The 23583-nt window shown below is 45.4% G+C and overlaps 2 protein-coding genes across 5 annotated transcripts in view; both read right to left on the bottom strand.

Annotated features, from left to right (window-relative positions):
* Positions 1 to 210: 210 nt before the first annotated feature.
* Positions 211 to 10527, bottom strand: ptbp1 (Polypyrimidine tract-binding protein 1). 4 transcript variants are annotated; one of them, XM_045698468.2, is made up of 17 exons: positions 10419 to 10527; positions 9704 to 9760; positions 9527 to 9611; positions 8996 to 9038; positions 8621 to 8793; positions 6388 to 6534; positions 6042 to 6251; positions 5817 to 5927; positions 5487 to 5676; positions 5251 to 5325; positions 4952 to 5088; positions 4252 to 4285; positions 3667 to 3759; positions 3481 to 3570; positions 2758 to 2884; positions 2578 to 2655; positions 211 to 1928 (listed from the first exon to the last, which is right to left on the bottom strand). In XM_045698468.2, the coding sequence occupies exons 1-17, from the start codon at positions 10424 to 10426 to the stop codon at positions 1796 to 1798; spliced, it is 1791 nt and encodes a 596-aa protein (XP_045554424.1). In that variant the 5' UTR covers positions 10427 to 10527; the 3' UTR covers positions 211 to 1795. The 4 variants fall into 4 exon arrangements, with proteins under 4 accessions (XP_045554424.1, NP_001133760.1, XP_045554426.1 ...); NM_001140288.1 differs by having other exon boundaries at positions 9527 to 9545; positions 10419 to 10441; XM_045698470.2 differs by lacking the exon at positions 10419 to 10527 and adding an exon at positions 9898 to 10010 and having other exon boundaries at positions 9527 to 9545.
* A 928-nt stretch (positions 10528 to 11455) lies between these two features.
* Positions 11456 to 23583, bottom strand: part of LOC106575483 (uncharacterized) — an 18053-nt gene continuing 5925 nt past the window's right edge. The window contains exons 2-6 of the mRNA XM_045698983.2: positions 22296 to 22338; positions 18125 to 18205; positions 14166 to 14281; positions 13822 to 13880; positions 11456 to 13530 (exon numbers count right to left, since the gene is read on the bottom strand). Coding sequence (XP_045554939.1) covers positions 13145 to 13530; positions 13822 to 13880; positions 14166 to 14281; positions 18125 to 18205; positions 22296 to 22338 — 685 coding nt within the window. The 3' untranslated portion in view covers positions 11456 to 13144. The remainder of the gene's footprint in view (positions 13531 to 13821; positions 13881 to 14165; positions 14282 to 18124; positions 18206 to 22295; positions 22339 to 23583) is intronic.

The raw sequence follows: 23583 nt of genomic DNA, 5'->3' as shown, positions 1-23583 counted from the left end.
CCTACACTTGGCTCTGGCTCCACCAAGTGGCCATACAGGGATTGACCAGTGAGAGGGTCATTCCCAAGCCTATCAGAAGGCAAAGAAGCTTGCTTAAACCTCTCAAATCTATTCAGATCTGCAAGTGTGCCTATAGGGAGTAGGGGCCGGGGGTAGTGCCTTGAGACTAGGGGGCCATTTGGAAATCAGGAAACATCAAAAACACAAGGCTGTGTTCCATTAAGTTTAATTTCTTTGTGATACAAAACTCATCTTTACAGCCCTCCAGAGAAAGCTGGCATTACCTTTATATCAAAATATACATGTTGGAATCAACGTTTGTTAACTATATATCAAAATATACATGTTGGAATGAAATGGAATCTGTGGTACAATCCAAATCACTGTGGTACAAAAACACTAAATATAGACAGACAAAAACCCTCCCCCTGCTTCATGATATCACATCCTGCTGACCCCTGACCCCAATAAAACCCATAATGGAAAATAAAAGCGACAACCGTTACCAGGAGCAGAATACAGAACTACCTCACAGCTATCCACTGTGATATCATCAACTAGGTCAACATACAGTATATATTCATGCTTAAAGTACTCTACCAACATAGAGGAATTTAACAGAAATGGGACACGAAACCAAATATCACAAATTCAAGGTATAACTCACTCAAAATTACTATTTTTAGCTCTAGTGGCCGACTGATTAGGTATAAAATGAAAACAAAATCAAATCCCTAGAGGCGGTCTTTCAATTTGGACCATAGAATCAAACCAATGGGAGAAAAGAGAGTTTAGAACGTTGTCTTTTAGTAGAAGGGGTGGTAGGTACTTTGGTCCTCAATAACATCAACCATCAATAGCTACATGAAACCGTTTATGCTACAGAAGAATCTATAGCAAAAGCCATATATAGACAGTCAGTACCAGAACAAAGGTAATAAATACGTTTGTGTTGTAGGCACTAAATATCTAAGGCTGTGTGAAATAAAATTAGAGTATTTCATGTGTGTATCTGTAAAATATTAGGGGTGAAGTAGGCACTAAAGACTAAACGCTGCATGATTTTAAGTAGCACCTCTGGAGCAAGAATTAAGACTTGAGGCACAGTGACCGGTAGATATCAAACAGTACACCGTATAGAAAATGATAGAGTATAGAACTACCAATGTTACAAAAATACAAATGGAATGCATAGTGTACATCTAGAAATCAAAAGGGAAGACCACAGCCATATATTTCAAATCAAATTATTGATGTTCAAAGAAAAAGCTTTTTTGAGAGTCTAATCATATAAAATCAATGTAATAGCATGGAAAGGCTAGCCGGCTGGTCTGGTTAAGGCACTAGACTGTTGCGGAAAGGCATTTTGTTAGATCAATATGACTAGTGGTGAAAATCCCAAGGACAGACAGTAGAAACAGAAAACATTAATCAATGGATTTCTCTTTTTTTAAGTATATGAAATGGAAAAAAATAAAACATTGTAATCTAGAAACAGAAAGACTAGATGTGCATTCTGCAGAGTGTAGAAACAGAAATACTAGATGTGCATCTTGGAGAGTTCTGTGAGTTTCCTTCCATAGAAGTCAAACTACTAAAATAAAATATGAACCGATTATATCCATAGTAAATGTAAATAGTTGTGTAAAAATGATAAAACTTAAAAAAGTATAAAGGAATGATTAAGTGTGTCGTGTGGAATAAGACTTGACATACAAACGACGTGGAAGGCATTCTGATAAACAGGTTTGGTCTATACTCTGTAGTTACAGCTGTGTGTGTGTGAGTGATTGTGTTAGATGGTAGATTTGGAGAAAGACACTCTGAGGTGGTGGTTGTCTCCCAGGTCATGGTTGTGGAACTCGATGAGACTCTCAACAGCTTCCTCCACTGAGCTCATCTGGATCAGAGCCATCTTACGGTCCTTCCTATACACACCAGGAAAGAGGATTCCCCATTACATCAGGTAGTGATGCCATAAAGTCAAAAACATCATCAGGTAGCGATGTGATAAAGACCATTCCACCATTGGGTAGTGAAATCATAAAGATCTTTACATTGTCGGGTAGTGATGCCACAAAGACTATTACATCATTAGGTAAAGATGCCATAAAGACAAGCACATCAATTACCTCAACTAACCTGTACCCCCGCACACTGACTCAGTACCGGTGCCTCCTGTATATAACCTCGTTATTGTGTTACTTTTTATTTTAGTCTACTTCGTAAATATATTCTTAACTCTTCTTGAACTGCACTGTTGGGTTAAGGGCTTGTAAGTAAGCATTTCATGGTAAAGTCTACATTTAAATTTTAGTCATTTAGCAGACGCTCTTATCCAGAGCGACTTACAGTAGTGAATGCATACATTTTTTTTCTGTGCTGGCCCCCCGTGGGAATCGAACCCACAACCCTGGCGTTGCAAACACCATGCGTTGCAAACACCATGCTCTACCAACTGAGCTACAGGGAAGGCCCAGGTCTACACTTGTTGTATTCGGCGCATGTGACAAATAAAGTTTGATTTGATCATTAGGTAGTGATGTCATAAAAGTGTAGTTGGATGTTGAGACTTACTGGAAGAACTTGAAGGCCGTGACTGAAGCTCCTGAACTGCTGAACAGTGCCTTCAGATCCTCCTCTCCTACTGCAGGACTAGAGAGAGAAAGAGAAAGCATTAGCAGAGAAAGCAATAGGACACTTTCAAACATAAAGAGGATGTTGTGTGTGTGTGTGTGTGTGTGTGTGTATACGTACGGTATGTTGGAGAGGTGCAGTGTGCCAGAGGGAGGGTAGATGTTGTTGTAGTTTTTGGAGCCAGGCTTCTTAAAACGGTGGAGAGGAGAGGTGGCATAGTCCTTAGTCAACCCCTGGTCCTCATGGCCTTGAATAGGATAGAGTAGAACATGTCATGACACAACAGTAGTGGATGTTAGACGGCCCATACCTTCTCTCTGGGCAGCTGTGTGTTTAGACATGGTAGTGTGTGTACATACCTTCTCTCTGGGCAGCTGTGTGTTTAGACATGGTAGTGTGTGTACATACCTTCTCTCTGGGCAGCTGTGTGTTTAGACATGGTAGTGTGTGTACATACCATCTCTCTGGGCAGCTGTGTGTTTAGACATGGTAGTGTGTGTACATACCTTCTCTGGGCAGCTGTGTGTTTAGACATGGTAGTGTGTGTACATACCTTCTCTCTGGGCAGCTGTGTGTTTAGACATGGTAGTGTGTGTACATACCTTCTCTCTGGGCAGCTGTGTGTTTAGACATGGTAGTGTGTGTACATACCTTCTCTGGGCAGCTGTGTGTTTAGACATGGTAGTGTGTGTACATACCTTCTCTCTGGGCAGCTGTGTGTTTAGACATGGTAGTGTGTGTACATACCTTCTCTCTGGGCAGCTGTGTGTTTAGACATGGTAGTGTGTGTACATACCTTCTCTGGGCAGCTGTGTGTTTAGACATGGTAGTGTGTGTACATACCTTCTCTGGGCAGCTGCACGGTGGTGTGTTTAGACATGGAGACACGTAGAGACCGGCCATGGAGACGCACCCCGTTCAGGTGGCTCATCGCTGAAGAGAAGACAAGACCGTCATACACCAGAACACACACACGTGCTACTAACTACTTCAACAACACACAGACGCACGGTCCCATACACACAGTACCTAGCTGAGCCTGTGTGCCATCAGCCATCTGGACCAGAGCGTTGTCCTTCTTATTGAACAGAATCTTAACTCTCATCACGTCGCCATACACACCTGGAGAACACACACAGGTTAAAACACAGCACACACTGCAAACCAGATGCATTTTTCATGAAGAGACTTAGTTGTAATGTCAGTGTTGTAATGTGATGGTCTTGATCAACAGCAGACAGACTAGACTACTGTAATGCCCAGACAACAGGTTCTATACCACCACACTACTCAGTTTCTGGCCATTGAAATGACTGATTCATGTAAAGGAGAGCTTGGATTTCTGATTCACAGACAGACAGACCACAACATGAAAACCAGCCCAGGTAACAGATAGATTCAGTACCAGTTGGTAATTAAATAAATATATTAAGTGAAACAGATTAAAGAATGATAAAATAATAAAAAGTATATATTTAGGTCAATATAAGGGTAAATGAAGACTGAATGAGGTAGGTACAGTCAAAGGTACAGTGATGATATAATATTATTGGTAACAGTAGGTAAATGTAAAAACCTAAAGTCATAAAGGGAAACGAAAGGCTGATAACATACCAAAGAGAATAAAGAGGCAGTTTGGTGTAACGCTCTTTATAAACAGCAGGGGGAGGTAGAGGAACCAGGGAGGGGGAGAGAGAAAGAGGGAGGGGACAGGGGTAAAGTGGAGGAGGAGAGTGGAGTCAGGGATGGAGGGATGGAGTCCAGCAGTCAGCAGCCAAGAGGTCCACGGGAGGATCACATGGAGGAGAAAGAGAGGGAGACAAAGAGAGAGAGATAGAGGGAAGAGGGAGAATGATGAGAAGAAAGAGTTGGCATAGGAGTGAGTTTTTATAAAGGGCAAAGAGCAGGATGAGATGGGGAAGGAGAGAGAATAAAAGAAAGGAGGTAAAGAAGAAAAAAACAAGGTCAGTAAACACAGAATAGTGTCTAAATTAAAACACTGTGACTATGGCAACACTAGGAGGAGAAAAGAGAGATTAACAATGCAACAGTACAGGTCAGATAATACAGTACAATAACATGGGGGGTGTCTCTATATAAGGATTATTGTGTCTCCAGCAACTCAAGAATAGACAAAAAGGAAGCCATGAAATGGAAGATAACAGAAAACTGTTAGTTCTAAACCGTGGAGACACACCCATTTAAAGGGCTCAGAGGAAAGGTTTACTATGGTGTGCTTGTACAATAGAGAAAGGATGTATACTGGTATGCTTGTGGGTGAGAGAAAGAGTGTGTGGGTAGTAACAGTCCTGACCTCTGGGTTGAGGTTGCTGACCAATAGGACGCCAGCTTGTCCTCCGCCACCGCCGAGGGCTTGCAGGCCGAGACGAGTAGCGGCCATGCCCCCTGGACCCATACCGAATGACGCCAAGGCACCGGGCATAGACAGACCTAGACACACACAAAGAAACACACACGTTATCTCAAGCACCGGGGCCAAGCTGTGCAGCTGGAGTACACCGACCGATGATTTGACAATGTAGTAATAGCTATGTAATAAACGGAGGCTACAGGTAGAGTGAACCAGCTGACTGTGTTAACGTGAGGATGTACCTGCAGCCTGCTGTAGAGTGAAGGCCTGGGGGAATCCGTGTCCATAAGGAGACGCTGAGATCAGACCTGGAGACCCTGGAGAGATAGAAGGTGGGAGAGAAACAGAGAGGGAAAAACACATGAGTCTAATTTCAGTGTCAGTATGACAGTCTCTAGAAGAGCACCCTGGTAGCTACGTGCTATCTCCTGGTACAAAAAAAACTTTGAGAAACACCGGTCTAACGTGTGTGTGTTACCGAAGGCGGCAGCAGCCATCGCGTGCTGGTCCATTCCAGGCTGAGGGTTGTGTTGCTCTCCAGTAGAAAGGTCAGGTCTGGTGTAGTCACGGCTCTTATCGTTGTTAAACTTCACGTTGAGGCTGGTCAGCTTGGAGAAACTCACCCTCAGAGTACAGCAGCCGTTATAGATGTTCTGACCGTCTAGAGACTGCAGAGACACAGAGGGATTAGGGGTGTGTGGAAGTTCAGGCAAGTCCATTTACAGCATCTATTATTGATGTTCTGACCATCTGGAGATGGCAGAGAGAGAGATGGAGAAATCATAGGTTTATTGGGGGGCGTGTGTACCATTTTGGTGTGCTGTGCCGTCATGGGGTCAGCATATTGGACCAGAGCCTGGAACTGGTTGTTCTTAGTGAAGGTGATGATCTTCAGAACAGACCCATACTTGGAGAAGATCTACAGGGAAGAACACACACAGGTTACATCCCTGCTGCAGGCATTTTGACAACAAGCAAAAGAAAACCATTTGAACACACTCATGACTAAGAAACACTGGTGGAGTGTGCGTACCTGGTGCAGGACTTCCAGTGTGACGGGGTAGAAGAGGTTTTCTACTATGACTCTAAGGACAGGGCTCTGGGTGGCCATGCCTCTGGCTCCCATCTCTCCCCCTCCAACTGACATGGTAGCGCCCATCCCACCCCCCATACCGGACATGGTAGAGCCCAACATGGTGCCACCCTGGACAGCATTCACCGCCTGCAGTGCTGCCTGGACTCTCTGGGGCCGGGCACACACACACAAACATACACTGTTATTACATTGTACTGTGGGCACTATGCTGTAACCGGTTTACAAATGTGCTACAGACATACAAGTTAGTGAGTCTCGTATTAGTATGGGTCAATGGCATTACCACTTGGTTAGGTGAGTTGTCGGTCTTGAGTTCCTTGTGGTTGCTGTACTGCATGAATACAGGCTGCTGTCTGATGAGGGGGGTGACCGTAGCGTAGTAGTTCACCATGGTCTGTGCCTGGTCCACAGTGTTCATCTCCAGGAACGCCTACACACACACACACAAGATCAGCCAGGGAAGGTGTGTGTGTGGACACCATGTATGTGTTCCTGAGTGTGAACCCCTTTAGGGTAGAGGATCTGTGTGTGTGAACACCTTTAGAGTAGAGGATCTGTAGTGTGTGAACACCTTTAGGATAGTGGATCTGGTGTAGAGGTCGACCGATAAAAAAATAAAATAAAAAAATAAACAATTATTTAAAAAAATATTTTTTTTTTTGTATATAAAATAACAAAAGGGCCGATTCCAAGTTTTCAGTACAATCGGTAATCGGCCTTTTTGGATGCCGATTATGGCTGATTACATTGCAATCCACGAGGAAACATCAAGCCTATCAACTCCCGAGATGAGGCTGGCAATACTATAGTGCCTATAAGAACATCCAATAGTCAAAGGTATAGGAAATACAAATGGTATAGAGAGAAATAGTCCACGCGTCATATTTCCAATAATAACTACAACCTAAAACTTCTTAACTGGGAATATTGAACCACCAGCTTTCATATGTTCTCATGTTCTGAGCAAGGAACTTAAATATTAGCTTTTAGCACATATTGCACTTTTCCTTTCTTCTCCAATACTGTTTTTGCATTATTTAAACCAAATTGAACATGTTTGATTGAGACTAAATAGATTTTATTGATGTATTACATTAAGTTAAAATAAAAAAAGTGTTCATTCAGTATTGTTGTAATTGTCATTATTACAAATAAATAAATAAAAAAATTGGCCGATTAATCGGTACCGGCGGTTTTTGGTCCTCCAATAATCGGTATTGAAAAATCATAATCGGTCGACCTCTAATCTGTAGCGTGTGAACCCCTTTAGGGTAGAGGATCTGTAGCGTGTGTGTGTGTGAACCCCTTTAGGGTAGAGGATCTGTAGCGTGTGTGTGTGTGAACCCCTTTAGGGTAGAGGATCTGTAGCGTGTGTGTGTGAACCCCTTTAGGGTAGAGGATCTGTAGCGTGTGTGTGTGTGAACACCTTTAGGGTAGAGGATCTGTAGCGTGTGTGTGTGAACCCCTTTAGGGTAGAGGATCTGTAGCGTGTGTATGGACCCCTTTAGGGTAGAGGATCTGTAGCGTGTGTGAACCCCTTTAGGGTAGAGGATCTGTAGCGTGTGTGTGGACCCCTTTAGGGTAGAGGATCTGTAGCGTGTGTGTGGACCCCTTTAGGGTAGAGGATCTGTAGCGTGTGTGTGTGAACACCTTTAGGGTAGAGGATCTGTAGTGTGTGTGTGTGTGCACCTTTAGGGTAGAGGATCTGTAGTGTGTGTGTGAACACCTTTAGGGTAAAGGATCTGTAGTGTGTGTGTGTGCACCTTTAGGGTAGAGGATCTGTAGTGTGTGTGTGTGTGTGTGTGAACACCTTTAGGGTAGAGGATCTGTAGTGTGTGTGTGTGTGTGTGAACACCTTTAGGGTAGAGGATCTGTAGTGTGTGTGTGTGTGTGTGTGTGCACCTTTAGGGTAGAGGATCTGTAGTGTGTGTGTGAACACCTTTAGGGTAGAGGATCTGTAGTGTGTGTGTGTGTGTGAACACCTTTAGGGTAGAGGATCTGTAGTGTGTGTGTGTGTGAACACCTTTAGGGTAGAGGATCTGTAGTGTGTGTGTGTGTGTGTGTGCACCTTTAGGGTAGAGGATCTGTAGTGTGTGTGTGAACACCTTTAGGGTAAAGGATCTGTAGTGTGTGTGTGTGTGTGCACCTTTAGGGTAAAGGATCTGTAGTGTGTGTGTGTGTGTGCACCTTTAGGGTAAAGGATCTGTAGTGTGTGTGTGAACACCTTTAGGGTAAAGGATCTGTAGTGTGTGTGTGAACACCTTTAGGGTAAAGGATCTGTAGTGTGTGTGTGTGCACCTTTAGGGTAAAGGATCTGTAGTGTGTGTGTGAACACCTTTAGGGTAAAGGATCTGTAGTGTGTGTGTGTGCACCTTTAGGGTAAAGGATCTGTAGTGTGTGTGTGAACACCTTTAGGGTAAAGGATCTGTAGTGTGTGTGTGAACACCTTTAGGGTAAAGGATCTGTAGTGTGTGTGAACACCTTTAGGGTAAAGGATCTGTAGTGTGTGCGCATACCTGGTTCTTTCCCTTCATCATCAGAAGGTTGGTGACCTTCCCAAAGGGCATTCCCATGCTGATGACCTCAGAATCCTGGATGTCCCCGGGCAGCTGGCGCAGGTGGATGACACGCGATGGAGCACTGGGGCTCCGCATCTCACCTTTGAACTTCTTACTGTCATTACCGTTGGCTACAAACACAGACACCTTTTTAATTTAACTTCCTACTCTTAGCACCATTAACTACTAGAGAACAGCACAGAACATTCTGATTACCAGACATTAACATCAGCTACTAGAGAACAACATAGAACATTCTGATTACCAGACACATTACCATTAACTACTAGTGAACAACATAGAACATTCTGATTAACCATCAGCTACACACACCTGGGGTCATGATGTAGGAGGAGAAGAGTTCATCAGATCCCCTCTGGAAGAGAAAGGAACATTCACAATGATCATAACCACATACACCATGGAGACAGAGACAGGCCTAGCTGGGTTGTATTGACTAAGCACCAACCGAAGAAAACCCTGAACAAGCCCAATAACAAACTTGTTTCCATTTTCTGTTGCAAAACGTCTTGCTACATGCACCAACAAATACGACCCGGGTAAATGTATTAACAGAGTAATGGCTGGAGAGGAATAGTCTGTCAGACAGATGGTCTTGCTCAGCCAGACTACAGTTAATGAAGCTGCTCTGTGTAAGTCAGTCAATGGTGCTCATGTCTGGAGTGGCCCAGCAGCCTCACCCCATCGCTCTACAATACTGCTACTGTTCCAGCCAGAGACACAAAGACACTCATGCTAACAGCACTCAGAGACACAGCCACAGAGGAGAGACTTTAACCAACGTTTTAGCACAGAAGACAGAGAGAAAAAACAAGGAATTAAATTGTGAATGAAGACACCTACCTTGGTACCCACTGAGACACTGGGGAGAGAGAGAAAAGGAGGGTTACTCATTTGAGTTACTCCAAAGAGGGCAGGATGCATTTTCCTAAAAGATCAACCAATCAGTAAATCACTCAATCAACATTTTACATTACATTTTTGATTGATTGTAAATGTAAAATCTATCAGGAGACTTACTCTATGTCTGTGACGTAGCCAGGTCCCATAGGATACAGATCAGCATCTAACTTGTGTCTGTTGAAACAAAGGGGGGGAAAAAAGAGAGGAGAGAAGGAAATGGAGGAGGAAAGAGGAAGTTTAGTTACTAACTTTATGGAAGTTCATAGCTAGCTAGAAACGGCATTGACTCAAGAAAAGTTGCTTTAGTTCACCTCGTTGAATTGAAATGTCCCCTGAGCAGCTAATAGCCATAGAATTGGAAGAATTTACCCTAATCCTGAACACACAACATTCGCCTTCCACAAACACGAGCGCACATATGGAATGCGGAAACTAGCTAACGTTACAAAGACACGTTGATTCAAGATGGGCGTTTTTTTTAACTAAATTTGCCAATACTTTAAAGGTGGTTACTTTCGTCTACATGAAAAAAAAACTGCAACTAGCGTTTTTTTCTGTTATTTGCAATATAATAAGTTAAAAAAAACAACCCTTATTAAAAGTCTTAACTTCAACTAGTTCGCACCCCTTCCGGACACGCTCGCGCGCAGACAATGCTAACTAGCTAGCCTTGTTGAAAGTCTCAAGCATCATCTCGTCTCAAACTAAACGCTAAACTACTACTAAACATATTGCATAACATAGCTATATATCAAAAAATTTATAAATAGTTGATCTACGGTTAGATTATTTACGTTTCTTTTCGACATAAAACGACATATTTTTCACTCACCCTTCCATCGTTCGATATAATCCACAGGTCTCTGGAGCGGCGGCAGATTTCCTTGATTTTCATACAAAATGGCTGAATACACCGAGGCGTTCGTTGATTGGTCCAGGTACTTGGAAGAACCCGAAATGGGCGGGCACTTACACCTAGCATCGCGATTTGATTGGTTCGTAAAATATGGGGGGTATAACATTCTCTTAAAGTTCTCGGCCGAAACTTGACCATAATCACTGTGAAACCATACCCTTGCTTTGCATTTGTTTACCTGGAAAAATAACGAAGAATGGTTTTCATTGACACAGATTGCTTTATTATGTTCTGGTATTGGATGGCTGACTCGCAAACCTTTGCAACTAAACAATGAATGCTGCTTCTTTCCTGTTTCACAATCAGTTCATGTAGTTCAGAAAATACAAATCCCATACGGGGTTGTAGTTCATGCATTGGCCAACAGATGGCATAATTTGTCTGTTACAGGGCTGACTGAGGAGGAGCAGCTGTGTGATTTGGTTTACTATGGGACTCTGAGGCAGACCTGCTGGGTCAAAATGTCAACGTTCTTCATACTTCAGCAGCAGATTAGCATGCTGGATACAATGGAATAGTCATTTAGGTACAAACTCCATGCTGGGTAAACAAAATCAACCACACATCAATTATTAAAAAGTATTTCACATACTTGACCCAAGTGGTTTTTTTTGCATGTTTTTGTTGTTGTATTTAGTGGTTTGAAACAGTTGTTACTATTTCCAATGCATAAAAAAGCAGAGGTAATCTATGGTGTTGTGGATCTGACCCATAAACGACCCCAGCTAACCCAAGACCATCACACTCCCTGGTTCCAGCAAGAGATCTGTAATCTCTCACTCTCCCTAACCCCACCTTCTCTCTCCACCTCCCTCTCCTCCCTATCCCCTCTCTATTTCCCTTCATTCAACCTATCCTCTCCCTCCTCCCTCTCTCATCCCAGACCCCACCCTTTCTCTTTCCCCTAGTGTACACTGTAGAGCAGGGTAATGGAACACACAGACACCAGAGAGTCTCTGGGAATGGAAGGTTTATTCGGCTGACGACAGGTTTCACCTTCCCTTCGATCCCAATAGAACCCATTATTACATTCATGTTAAGCAATATGCCGTGATGATGGATATAGTTATCAATGATACTGATCAGACCTGATGAGGAGTATTACGATCAATAACAACACTAATCAGAGTTAGAGTTAATGCTACATCAGAAGATTCAACATCACTGACTCAACAAAATTCATAAGCATCAGCATTTAAACAATGGCTGGGCTTGACTCAAACAGTGAACCAGCCATCCTTTACATTTTTTTAACAATAAAATAGTGAAATGTGTTTATGAGTTGCACAGTGTCATAGTGAGTCTAATGAGGAGATTAGTAGAGATGAATAGAGATCAATAGATTACTAGATGTAAGTGGAGTATAAATGACTTGAGATGATGAGATAAGAGATGATGACATGGGATAGACAGTTTAAAACAGAGATAATGATGTTATCTGAGATGTACCAGATGACATGGTGTGGTTGCTTGATTCATTGATTGATTGGTTTACCTACTGATTTGTGATGATGGTACAAGCTTGCATGCAGAGTGTGGCTGGCTATGATTTGGCAGAAACCAAACAAATAAATACATTGTATAAAACTTGATATCAATATATTTGAATACTGTTCACACTGTGAAATTATATTACAGAGACAATATAATATGAAACTGACTGATAAATACTTGATAGACAGAGAAATATACAACATGTATGTCTTCTTCATATTCTGGACTAAAAAACAATGATAGACATTTTCCAGATGGCTCCGATAGCAGACACATTACAATACAAAGACCTGCTACATTTTCTTTTCAACAATAACGTGACTGCACATCCAGTTCAATAATAAAGATAATATTGATAGAATAGAATACAGAAGTACACACAGAATACACTATAAATGTCAAGACAGAAAAATATAAAAATAGCAATCAAAATAAAAGAATAATCCATATCAGAAGAAATACATCGTAGTAAATAGTAGTACGATAGCAGTACACAGTGAGCGAGTTTTTGTTTGATCAGTCTGGAGGTACTAGCTGCATCTGAAATAGCAGCCTTTTCCCTATACCAGTGCACTGTGGGAGTGTTTTGGCCTAAAGTACTATAGGGAATAGGGTTCCATTTCAGATTTCCCCATTGTTATTGTAGTACTAGAGTAGTACATAGTCTAGTGTATATTGTCCTGGCTGTAGGTTGTTATTGTAGTACTAGAGTAGTACATAGTCTAGTGTATATTGTCCTGGCTGTAGGTTGTTATTGTAGTACTAGAGTAGTACATAGTCTAGTGTATATTGTCCTGGCTGTAGGTTGTTGTTGTAGTACTACTATAGTAATACACAGTAGTACTGATTCTCCAGTGTCTGTTGGCCTTATATGGTTGGTGTTGGCTGTAGTTTTTGCTGCTTGGCAGGAGGAGTCGGACTGTTTGGTTTTGTAGTGCTGATAAGTGTGTGATCAGACACGCATACACACGTACGCACTCAAGTCTCTCTTGCTCTGACACACTCACACACACACACACACAAACTCTCACACACATCTATTTTTCTTTGACACACACACACACACACACACACACACACACACACACACACACACACACACACACACACACACACACACACACACACACACACACACACACACACACTCACATGACTGTGCAACACTTGCAACTCTGTTTCTTCTCCTTCTCCCCCTCCTCCCCTCCTCCCCCATTTGCCCCCCCTGCCTCCCCCTTCTCACCCGTACTCCCATTGGCTGCTGCCTGGGTCTCCGTCTCCCCCTCTCCTACCCCCTTCCCCTCCCCGTCTGGTAGCATCACAAGCTCCGCCTTGACTGAGCCGTCTCCACCCTCTGTCCCCACTGCTTCCCCCACCTCCCCCGCTATCTCACCCTCCAGAGCTGTATAGCCCATGAAGACCAGGGTAACAGGGTTCTCAGCGCTGGCCTGGTCTGGACTGGGACCGAACAACTTGGCTTCTACTCCTGTTAGTTCTCTTCTAGGACTCTGGTTCTGTGATACTCCATTTACAGCTGGGGGGAGAAGGGAGAGGAGAGAGGGGGTCAATAGAGAGGGGAGAGAAAGAGGTGAGTGAGAGGGGGGAGCTGGTTAGGCTCTACATGAACAAAAATCTAGAAAACATTAGCCAGGTTTCCATCCGACTGTTTTTATGTGAATAAAGTCCCGTCATATAAAAATAGTTTGCATCATATAATCAGCAAATGTTGGTAAACTTTTGGTAATTTTTAACAAATGGAAAAAATGCAATACCAGATGGAAAATAATGATCAGAATGTTAACAGTTTATTAACAGTAGAACTGACCTCCTCCGTTCTCTTTGGTCATGACCGGATTCTCCAGCTCCTCTATCTCCTGCTCCAGGCTGACACACACACACACACACAGACACACACACACACACACACACACACACACACACACACACACACACACACGCACGCACGCACGCACGCACGCACGCACGCACGCACGCACGCACGCACGCACACACACACACATTAATTACACATGAATGGAGTGTGTGGAGAAAGAGTATTAAAGAGAAAGTAAAGAGTTACTTTGCTTTATCGACAATGACGACCGGCAACGGCGTGTGTGTGTGTGTGTATGTGTGTGTGCCTATGTGTGTGTATGTTTGTGTACTAACCAGAGGATGCTCTTCTCTAGTGCCTTAGTCCTCTCTTCGTCCTCCTGAAGTCGTCTTTGAGTCTCATCTTCCTCTGGAGCCCCATCCAACAACCAGCGCTCTCTCAGAGCCTTTGACTACGCACGCACGCACGCACGCACGCACACACGCACGCACGCACGCACACACACACACACACACACACACACACACACACACACACACACACACACACACACACACACACACACAGTTAGAATAGAATGAGCAAGGGCATTGAGAGAGGGTAGACAGACAGTAGGAAATAGAGGTTCAACCCCTGGGAACAGAGGAAGGTATTTAGGCAATGTACACACTTAGAAAAAAATGAACCAATAAGGGTTCTTCGGCTGTCCCCATAAGAGAACACTTTGAAGAACCCTTTTTGGTTAAGGGTAGAACCCTTTCGGTTCCTTGTAGAACACTTTCCACAGAGGAATCTACATGGAACCCAAAAGGGTTCTAAAGCCTTTTTTCTAAGTGTATATTTCAGGCAGCGACACTGTCAGCTACGTAGACCAGCTCCAGGAAAAAGGAGTAGGCCTTCTCTCCCCAGCATTCTCCTGTCAGCTAGACCAGCTCCAGGTTAAAGGAGTAGTCCTTCTCTCCCCAGCATTCTCCTGTCAGCTAGACCAGCTCCAGGTTAAAGGAGTAGTCCTTCTCTCCCCAGCATTCTCCTGTCAGCTAGACCAGCTCCAGGTTAAAGGAGTAGGCCTTCTCTCCCCAGCATTCTCCTGTCAGCTAGACCAGCTCCAGGGAAAAGGTGTAGTCCTTCTCTCCCCTGCATTCTCCTGTCAGCTAGACCAGCTCCAGGTTAAAGGAGTAGTCCTTCTCTCCCCAGCATTCTCCTGTCAGCAAGACCAGCTCCAGGAAAAATAAGTAGTCCTTCTCTCCCCAGCATTCTCCTGTCAGCTAGACCAGCTCCAGGAAAAAGGAGTAGTCCTTCTCTCCCCAGCATTCTCCTGTCAGCTAGACCAGCTCCAGGTTAAAGGAGTAGTCCTTCTCTCCCCAGCATTCTCCTGTCAGCTAGACCAGCTCCAGGAAAAAGGAGTAGTCCTTCTCTCCACAGCATTCTTCTGTCAGCTAGACCAGCTCCAGGTTAAAGGAGTAGTCCTTCTCTCCCCAGCATTCTCCTGTCAGCTAGACCAGCTCCAGGGAAAAGGAGTAGTCCTTCTCTCCCCAGCATTCTCCTGTCAGCTAGACCAGCTCCAGGGAAAAGGAGTAGTCCTTCTCTCCCCAGCATTCTCCTGTCAGCTAGACCAGCTCCAGGGAAAAGGAGTAGTCCTTCTCTCCCCAGCATTCTCCTGTCAGCTAGACCAGCTCCAGGGAAAAGGAGTAGTCCTTCTCTCCCCAGCATTCTCCTGTCAGCTAGACCAGCTCCAGGGAAAAGGAGTAGTCCTTCTCTCCCCAGCATTCTCCTGTCAGCTAGACCAGCTCCAGGGAAAAGGAGTAGTCCTTCTCTCCCCAGCATTCTCCTGTCAGCTAGACCAGCTCCAGGAAAAAGGAGTAGTCCTTCTCTCCCCAGCATTCTCCTGTCAGCTAGACCAGCTCCAGGTTAAAGGAGTAGTCCTTCTCTCCCCAGCATTCTCCTGTCAGCTAGACCAGCTCCAGGAAAAAGGAGTAGTCCTTCTCTCCACAGCATTCTTCTGTCAGCTAGACCAGCTCCAGGTTAAAGGAGTAGTCCTTCTCTCCCCAGCATTCTCCTGTCAGCTAGACCAGCTCCAGGGAAAAGGAGTAGTCCTTCTCTCCCCAGCATTCTCCTGTCAGCTAGACCAGCTCCAGGGAAAAGGAGTAGTCCTTCTCTCCCCAGCATTCTCCTGTCAGCTAGACCAGCTCCAGGGAAAAGGAGTAGTCCTTCTCTCCCCAGCATTCTCCTGTCAGCTAGACCAGCTCCAGGGAAAAGGAGTAGTCCTTCTCTCCCCAGCATTCTCCTGTCAGCTAGACCAGCTCCAGGGAAAAGGAGTAGTCCTTCTCTCCCCAGCATTCTCCTGTCAGCTAGACCAGCTCCAGGGAAAAGGAGTAGTCCTTCTCTCCCCAGCATTCTCCTGTCAGCTAGACCAGCTCCAGGGAAAAGGAGTAGTCCTTCTCTCCCCAGCATTCTCCTGTCAGCTAGACCAGCTCCAGGGAAAAGGAGTAGTCCTTCTCTCCCCAGCATTCTCCTGTCAGCTAGACCAGCTCCAGGGAAAAGGAGTAGTCCTTCTCTCCCCAGCGTTCTCCTGTCAGCTAGACCAGCTCCAGGGAAAAGGTGTAGTCCTTCTCTCCCCAGCATTCTCCTGTCAGCTTTATGTGCATTCCAACCATATGATGAAGAAGAATTTACAAACAACACTCCCCTTTTCTTCATCCATCCATCCACCCCTCTCTCTCTCTCTCTCTCTCTCTCTCGCTCTCTCTCTCTACTTCACTGTCTCTCATCCATCACTCTCCCTTTCTATCTCTCTCTCCATTAAGCAAATATGTATATACTTTTTTCCATAACGCTGCATAAAACTCCTCCCTCTCTCTTCCATATTTCTCTCTGTCCCTCCATTTTACATTTACATTTGAGTCATTTAGCTGACTCTCTTATCCAGAGCGACTTCCAGTTAGTGCATTCATCTTCAGATAGCTAGGTGGGTCAACCACACATCAGACATAGTAAGTACATTTTTCCTCAGTAAAGTAGCTATCAGCAGTGTCTCCCTTCCCCCCACCCACATAATTGGATATAATTGGATATACACATCCCTCCCCAGCTCAGCACGCTGTTCATTGTTCTGGTGTAAAAACTACTTACACTACTGACAATGGAAGGAACACACACACACACTCATACACATACACACACACACACACACACACACACACACACACACACACACACACACACACACACACACACACACACACACACACACACACACACACACACACACACACACACACACCTTACTCTACTCTCAAACTTTTACTTCTCTACCATACGTGTGCATGTCTCCATGGTTACATCACAAAATCTCCAGGCTGCATTACATCATCACATATGACACCTAATTAGAAACAGCCGCTGTAGAACTCATTGTGTGTGTGTGTGTGTGTGTGCGCGTGCGTGTTTGTGTGTGTGTGTGTGTGTGTGTGTGTGCGCGTGCGTGCGTGCGTGCGTGTGTGTGTGTGTGTGTGATGGTGTGTGTGCGTGTGTGTGTCTAGAGACAATCCATATAAGGTTAGTCAGAGGAAACAGATTTGTGTCCCACTCCCTCTGAGCAGGAAACCACTCTCACACACATACTGTACCCCGTTTTAGCCACACACAGAAAAGACAAGAGCACACAAAGAGCACACAAGGTCATTGGTGGTGTTCTAACACACACTACTTTATCAGAGGCTGGTGCTTCAGTCAGTGTGTGAAGGGTTATCAAAGGGCTATTTTAACTTTGGTCAAGTCAGCTAGAGGGGAGATAACAGGGAGGCTATGTAATGTGCATCGAAGCAGGCTTTATCTCCTAGCTTGTGTTAACAGTCTGTGACAGCCGAGTGTGTTTCTATCTGCTACTAAACAGAGACACAAAGGCCTGTGTGTGTGTGTGTGTGTTTATTTATTATTTGTATTTTTTTATTTTACCGTTATTTTACCAGGTAAGTTGACTGAGAACACTTTCTCATTTACAGCAACGACCTGGGGAATAGTTACAGGGGAGAGGAGGGGGATGAATGAGCCAATTGGAAGCTGGGGTTGATTAGGTGACTGTGATGGTATGAGGGCCAGATTAGGAATTTAGCCAGGTCCCCGGGGTTAACACCCCTACTCTTACGATAAGTGTGTGTGTGTGTGTGTGTGTTTGTGTGTGTGTGTGTGTGTGTGTGTGTGTGTGTGTGTGTGTGTGTGTGTGTGTGTGTGTGTGTGTGTGTGTGTGTGTGTGTGTGTGTGTGTGTGTGTGTGTGTGTGTGGCGTGTGTCTGTACCTTTAGGTGTTGAAGCTGTCTTCTGTCATCTTCCAGCTGTCTCCTCTTGTTCTCGATCTCTGTCTGCCTCTTCCTCTTCTCCTGTAAAGACACAACACACACACACACACACACACACACACACACACACACACACACACACACACACACACACACACACACACACACACACACACACACACACACACACACACACACACACACACACACACACACACACACACACACACACACACCCCCGTAAGTGGCCATGTTAAAAACATTTTAACCAATGTGATGTTTGCTGTGTCTGCATGTTCATGCCGGATATGAGTCCATTACGGCTTCTAGCATTAGCCTAATGCTTCTGGATGTTCAGCTACAGACATTCATCTACAGGCTTTACGTTGTTAGGAGGTCTGGAAGGATAGGAGGTTTGGAGGGATAGGAGGTCTGGAGGGATAGGAGGCATGGAGGGATAGGAGGTCTGGAGGGATAGGAGGTCTGGAGGGATAGGATGTCTGGAGGGATAGGATGTCTGGAGGGATAGGGGGTCTGGAGGGATAGGAGGTCTGGAGGGATAGGAGGTCTGGAGGGATAGGGGGTCTGGAGGGATAGGAGGCATGGAGGGATAGGAGGTCTGGAGGGATAGGAGGTCTGGAGGGATAGGATGTCTGGAGGGATAGGATGTCTGGAGGGATAGTGGGTCTGGAGGGATAGGAGGTCTGGAGGGATAGGAGGTCTGGAGGGATAGGGGGTCTGGAGGGATAGGGGGTCTGGAGGGATAGGGGGTCTGGAGGTCTAGAGGGATAGGAGGTCTGGAGGGATAGGGGGTCTGGAGGTCTAGAGGGATAAGGGGTCTGGAGGGATAGGGGGTCTGGAAAGATAGGAAGTCTGGAGGGATAGGATGTCTGGAGGGATAGGAGGTCTGGAGGGATAGGAGGTCTGGAGGGATAGGGGGTCTGGAGGTCTGGAGGGATAGGAGGTCTGGAGGGATAGGGGGTCTGGAGGGATAGGGGGTCTGGAGGGATAGGAGGTCTGGAGGGATAGGAGGTCTGGAGGGATAGGGGGCCTGGAGGGATAGGGGGTCTGGAGGTCTAGAGGGATAGGGGTCTGGAGGGATAGGAGGTCTGGAGGGATAGGAGGTCTGGAGGGATAGGGGGCCTGGAGGGATAGGAGGTCTGGAGGGATAGAGGGTCTGGAGGGATAGGGGGTCTGGAGGGATAGGAGGTCTGGAGGGATAGGAGGTCTGGAGGGATAGGGAGTCTGGAGGGATAGGGGGTCTGGAGGGATAGGAGATCTGGAGGGATAAGGGGTCTGGAGGGATAGGGGGTCTGGAGGGATAGGGGGTCTGGAGGGATAGGAGGTCTGGAGGGATAGGGGTTCTGGAGGGATAGGGAGTCTGGAGGGATAGGATGTCTGGAGGGATAGGGGGTCTGGAGGGATAGGAGGTCTGGAGGGATAGGGAGTCTGGAGGGATAGGATGTCTAGAGGGATAGGATGTCTGGAGGGATAGGATGTCTGGAGGGATAGGGGGTCTGGAGGGATAGGAGGTCTGGAGGGATAGGAGGTCTGGAGGGATAGGGGGTCTGAAGGGATAGGGGGTCTGAAGGGATAGGGGGTCTGGAGGTCTAGAGGGATAGGAGGTCTGGAGGGATAGGGGGTCTGGAGGTCTAGAGGGATAGGGGGTCTGGAGGGATAGGGGGTCTGGAGGGATAGGAAGTCTGGAGGGATAGGATGTCTGGAGGGATAGGAGGTCTGGAGGGATAGGAGGTCTGGAGGGATAGGGGGTCTGGAGGTCTGGAGGGATAGGAGGTCTGGAGGGATAGGAGGTCTGGAGGGATAGGGGGTCTGGAGGTCTAGAGGGATAGGGGGTCTGGAGGGATAGGGGGTCTGGAGGTCTGGAGGGATAGGGGGTCTGGAGGGATAGGGGGTCTGGAGGTCTGGAGGGATAAGGGCTGAAAGGGCTAATAGGTCTGAGGTGTGTGTGTGTGTGTGTGTGTGTGTGTGTGTGTGTGTGTGTGTGTGTGTGTGTGTGTGTGTGTGTGTGTGTGTGTGTGTGTGTGTGTGTGAGGTGGGAGGAGGGGTAAAAAGCTATGAGTGGCAGAAAGTTTGACAGTAACAGGATGTTTCAGGATGGTAGAACAGGCAAAATATTGATCTAACATACAAATGGTTGGTTGTCTAACACAGGGTTTCCCAAACTGGGTCCTGGGGCCTCCCCCTGGGTGCACGTTTTGGTTTTTGCCCTAGCACTACACAGGTGATTCAAATAACCAACTCATCATCAAGCCTGGATTATTTGAATCAAAATGTGCACCCAGACGGGGCCCCAGGACCCAGTTTGGGAAACCCTGATCTAACACAAGATCTCATAGTTTCCGTTCGAACATCGACGTACAGTATTATGGATCAACTTCTATTTTTGATGCATTAATTCGGCATGGTTACAGGGTTAATTCAGCATGGTTACAGGGTTAATTCAGCATGGTTACAGGGTTAATTCGGCATGGTTACAGGGTTAATTCAGCATGGTTACAGGGTTAATTCGGCATGGTTACAGGGTTCATTCGGCATGGTTACAGGGTTAATTCAGCATGGTTACAGGGTTAATTCGGCATGGTTACAGGGTTAATTCGGCATGGTTACAGGGTTAATTCAGCATGGTTACAGGGTTAATTCGGCATGGTTACAGGGTTAATTCGGCATGGTTACAGGGTTAATTCAGCATGGTTACAGGGTTAATTCAGCATGGTTACAGGGTTAATTCGGCATGGTTACAGGGTTAATTCAGCATGGTTACAGGGTTAATTCGGCATGGTTACAGGGTTCATTCGGCATGGTTACAGGGTTAATTCGGCATGGTTACAGGGTTAATTCAGCATGGTTACAGGGTTAATTCGGCATGGTTACAGGGTTAATTCAGCATGGTTACAGGGTTAATTCGGCATGGTTACAGGGTTAATTCGGCATGGTTACAGGGTTAATTCGGCATGGTTACAGGGTTAATTCGGCATGGTTACAGGGTTAATTCGGCATGGTTACAGGGTTAATTCGGCATGGTTACAGGGTTAATTCAGCATGGTTACAGGGTTAATTCGGCATGGTTACAGGGTTAATTCAGCATGGTTACAGGGTTAATTCGGCATGGTTACAGGGTTAATTCAGCATGGTTACAGGGTTAATTCGGCATGGTTACAGGGTTAATTCAGCATGGTTACAGGGTTAATTCGGCATGGTTACAGGGTTAATTCAGCATGGTTACAGGGTTAATTCGGCATGGTTACAGGGTTAATTCAGCATGGTTACAGGGTTAATTCGGCATGGTTACAGGGTTCATTCGGCATGGTTACAGGGTTCATTCGGCATGGTTACAGGGTTAATTCGGCATGGTTACAGGGTTAATTCGGCATGGTTACAGGGTTCATTCGGCATGGTTACAGGGTTCATTCGGCATGGTTACAGGGTTCATTCGGCATGGTTACAGGGTTAATTCGGCATGGTTACAGGGTTAATTCAGCATGGTTACAGGGTTAATTCGGCATGGTTACAGGGTTCATTCGGCATGGTTACAGGGTTAATTCGGCATGGTTACAGGGTTAATTCGGCATGGTTACAGCGTTAATTCGGCATGGTTACAGGGTTAATTCAGCATGGTTACAGGGTTAATTCAGCATGGTTACAGGGTTCATTCGGCATGATTACAGGGTTCATTCGGCATGGTTACAGGGTTCATTCGGCATGGTTACAGGGCTCATTCGGCATGGTTTGGGGAAGGCTCTGCAAACCAACCGAACTCATACCCTTAAGTATCATAAAGTACTCTCACGGCTTGCTAGAGCATTGTGAACTGTCGTAGCGCAGTGGTCTGAGCAGGCCACTAGAACTCATCATAAGTCTTCGCCCAGTGCTGGGCAATTTCTTTTTTTTGGTGAGCGCGACATTCTCAGGAACTTTTCAAATGTCCAAAATCGAAGTCTATTTCTGTTGATCAGGCTGGCCTAACAGGAGTCTATCATTATTGATGGTTGTATGAAAACATGCATGCTGTGTGTGTTTGTTTGTGTGTGTGTGTGTGTGTGTGTGTGTGTGTGTGTGTGTGTGTGTGTGTGTGTGTGTGTGTGTGTGTGTGTGTGTGTGTGTGTGTGTGTGTGTGTGTGTGTGTGTGTGTGTGTGTGTGTGTGTCACTTACAGCGATGGCCTGAATTCTCTCCTGCTGCGAAACCTCAGCCATCCTGAGAGAGAGAAATAAAGTTAGTGAGATAGAAGAATAACAGAGTGATGTCAACATTCCTGCTTTAATAGATTCCAGAGCTCTGGCAGGGAATACCGCTCTGCCTCATTGGGAAGACTTAGGAAGATAGTGTAGAGCTGCTCTGGTCCTGGATGTGGTTGATGTGGATGGTCTGATCAGTGTGTGTGTGTGTGTGTGTGTGTGTGTGTGTGTGTGTGTGTGTGTGTGTGTGTGTGTGCGTGCGTGCGTGCACATGTGTGTGGTGCCGTACGTGGGTGTGATCAGTGTTAATCTGAAATAAACACCAAGAGACCTAGATTGTGTGTGAGTGTGTGTGTGTGTGTGTGTGTGTGTGTGTGTGTGTGTGTGTGTGTGTGTGTGTGTGTGTGTGTGTGTGTGTGTGTGTGTGTGTGTGTGTGAGTGTGTGTGTGTGTGTGTGTGTGTGTGTGTGTGTGTGTGTGTGTGTGTGTGTGTGTGTGTGTGTGTGTGTGTGTGTGTGTGTGTGTGTGTGTGTGTGTGTGTGTGTGTGTGTGTGTGTGTGTGTGTGTGTGTGTGTGTGTCTGTGTGTGTGTAATTGCAGCCTGAGGGAGAACAGGTAGTAAAATATACTGGACCCCTCTGTTCTCTATCAATAGTGCGTTTGATTTTATATATCTGCTGCAGGACTGCTGATGATCATGAGTGAGCGTTTGAAAGAGAGAGAGAGAGAGAGAGAGAGAGAGAGAAGGAACAGCACGTCAGAAATCAGCTCAATGTAAATGAAGAATCCATAGACTCTAACCACTTCTGGGAAAATTGGAAAACACTAAATGAACAACAACACGAAGAGTTATCTATCCAAAATGGAGATGTATGGGTAAACCAGTTCTCCAATATTTTAAACCCTATAACAAAAAACAAACAGCAAAAACATATACATGATCAAATACAAATCTTAGAATCAACTATTAAAGACCACCAGAACCCACTGGATTCTCTAATTACATTGAATGAACTACAGGACAAAATACAAACCCTCCAACCCAAAAAGGCCTGTGGTGTTGATGGTATCCTCAATGAAATGATCAAATATACAGACAACAAATTCCAATTGGCTATACTTAAACCCTTTAGCATCATCCTTAACTATGGCATCTTCCCCAATATTTGTGGATCACACCAATCCACAAAAGTGGAGACAAATTTGACCCCAATAACTACCGTGGGATATGCGTCAACAGCAACCTTGGGAAAATCCTCTGCATTA

This window comes from Salmo salar, chromosome 17 (assembly GCF_965601325.2).
Source record: "Salmo salar chromosome 17, fSalSal1, whole genome shotgun sequence".
Taxonomy (NCBI): domain Eukaryota; kingdom Metazoa; phylum Chordata; class Actinopteri; order Salmoniformes; family Salmonidae; genus Salmo; species Salmo salar.
Note: the sequence above shows the minus strand (reverse complement) of the source record. Positions and strands in the feature narration are given on the sequence as shown.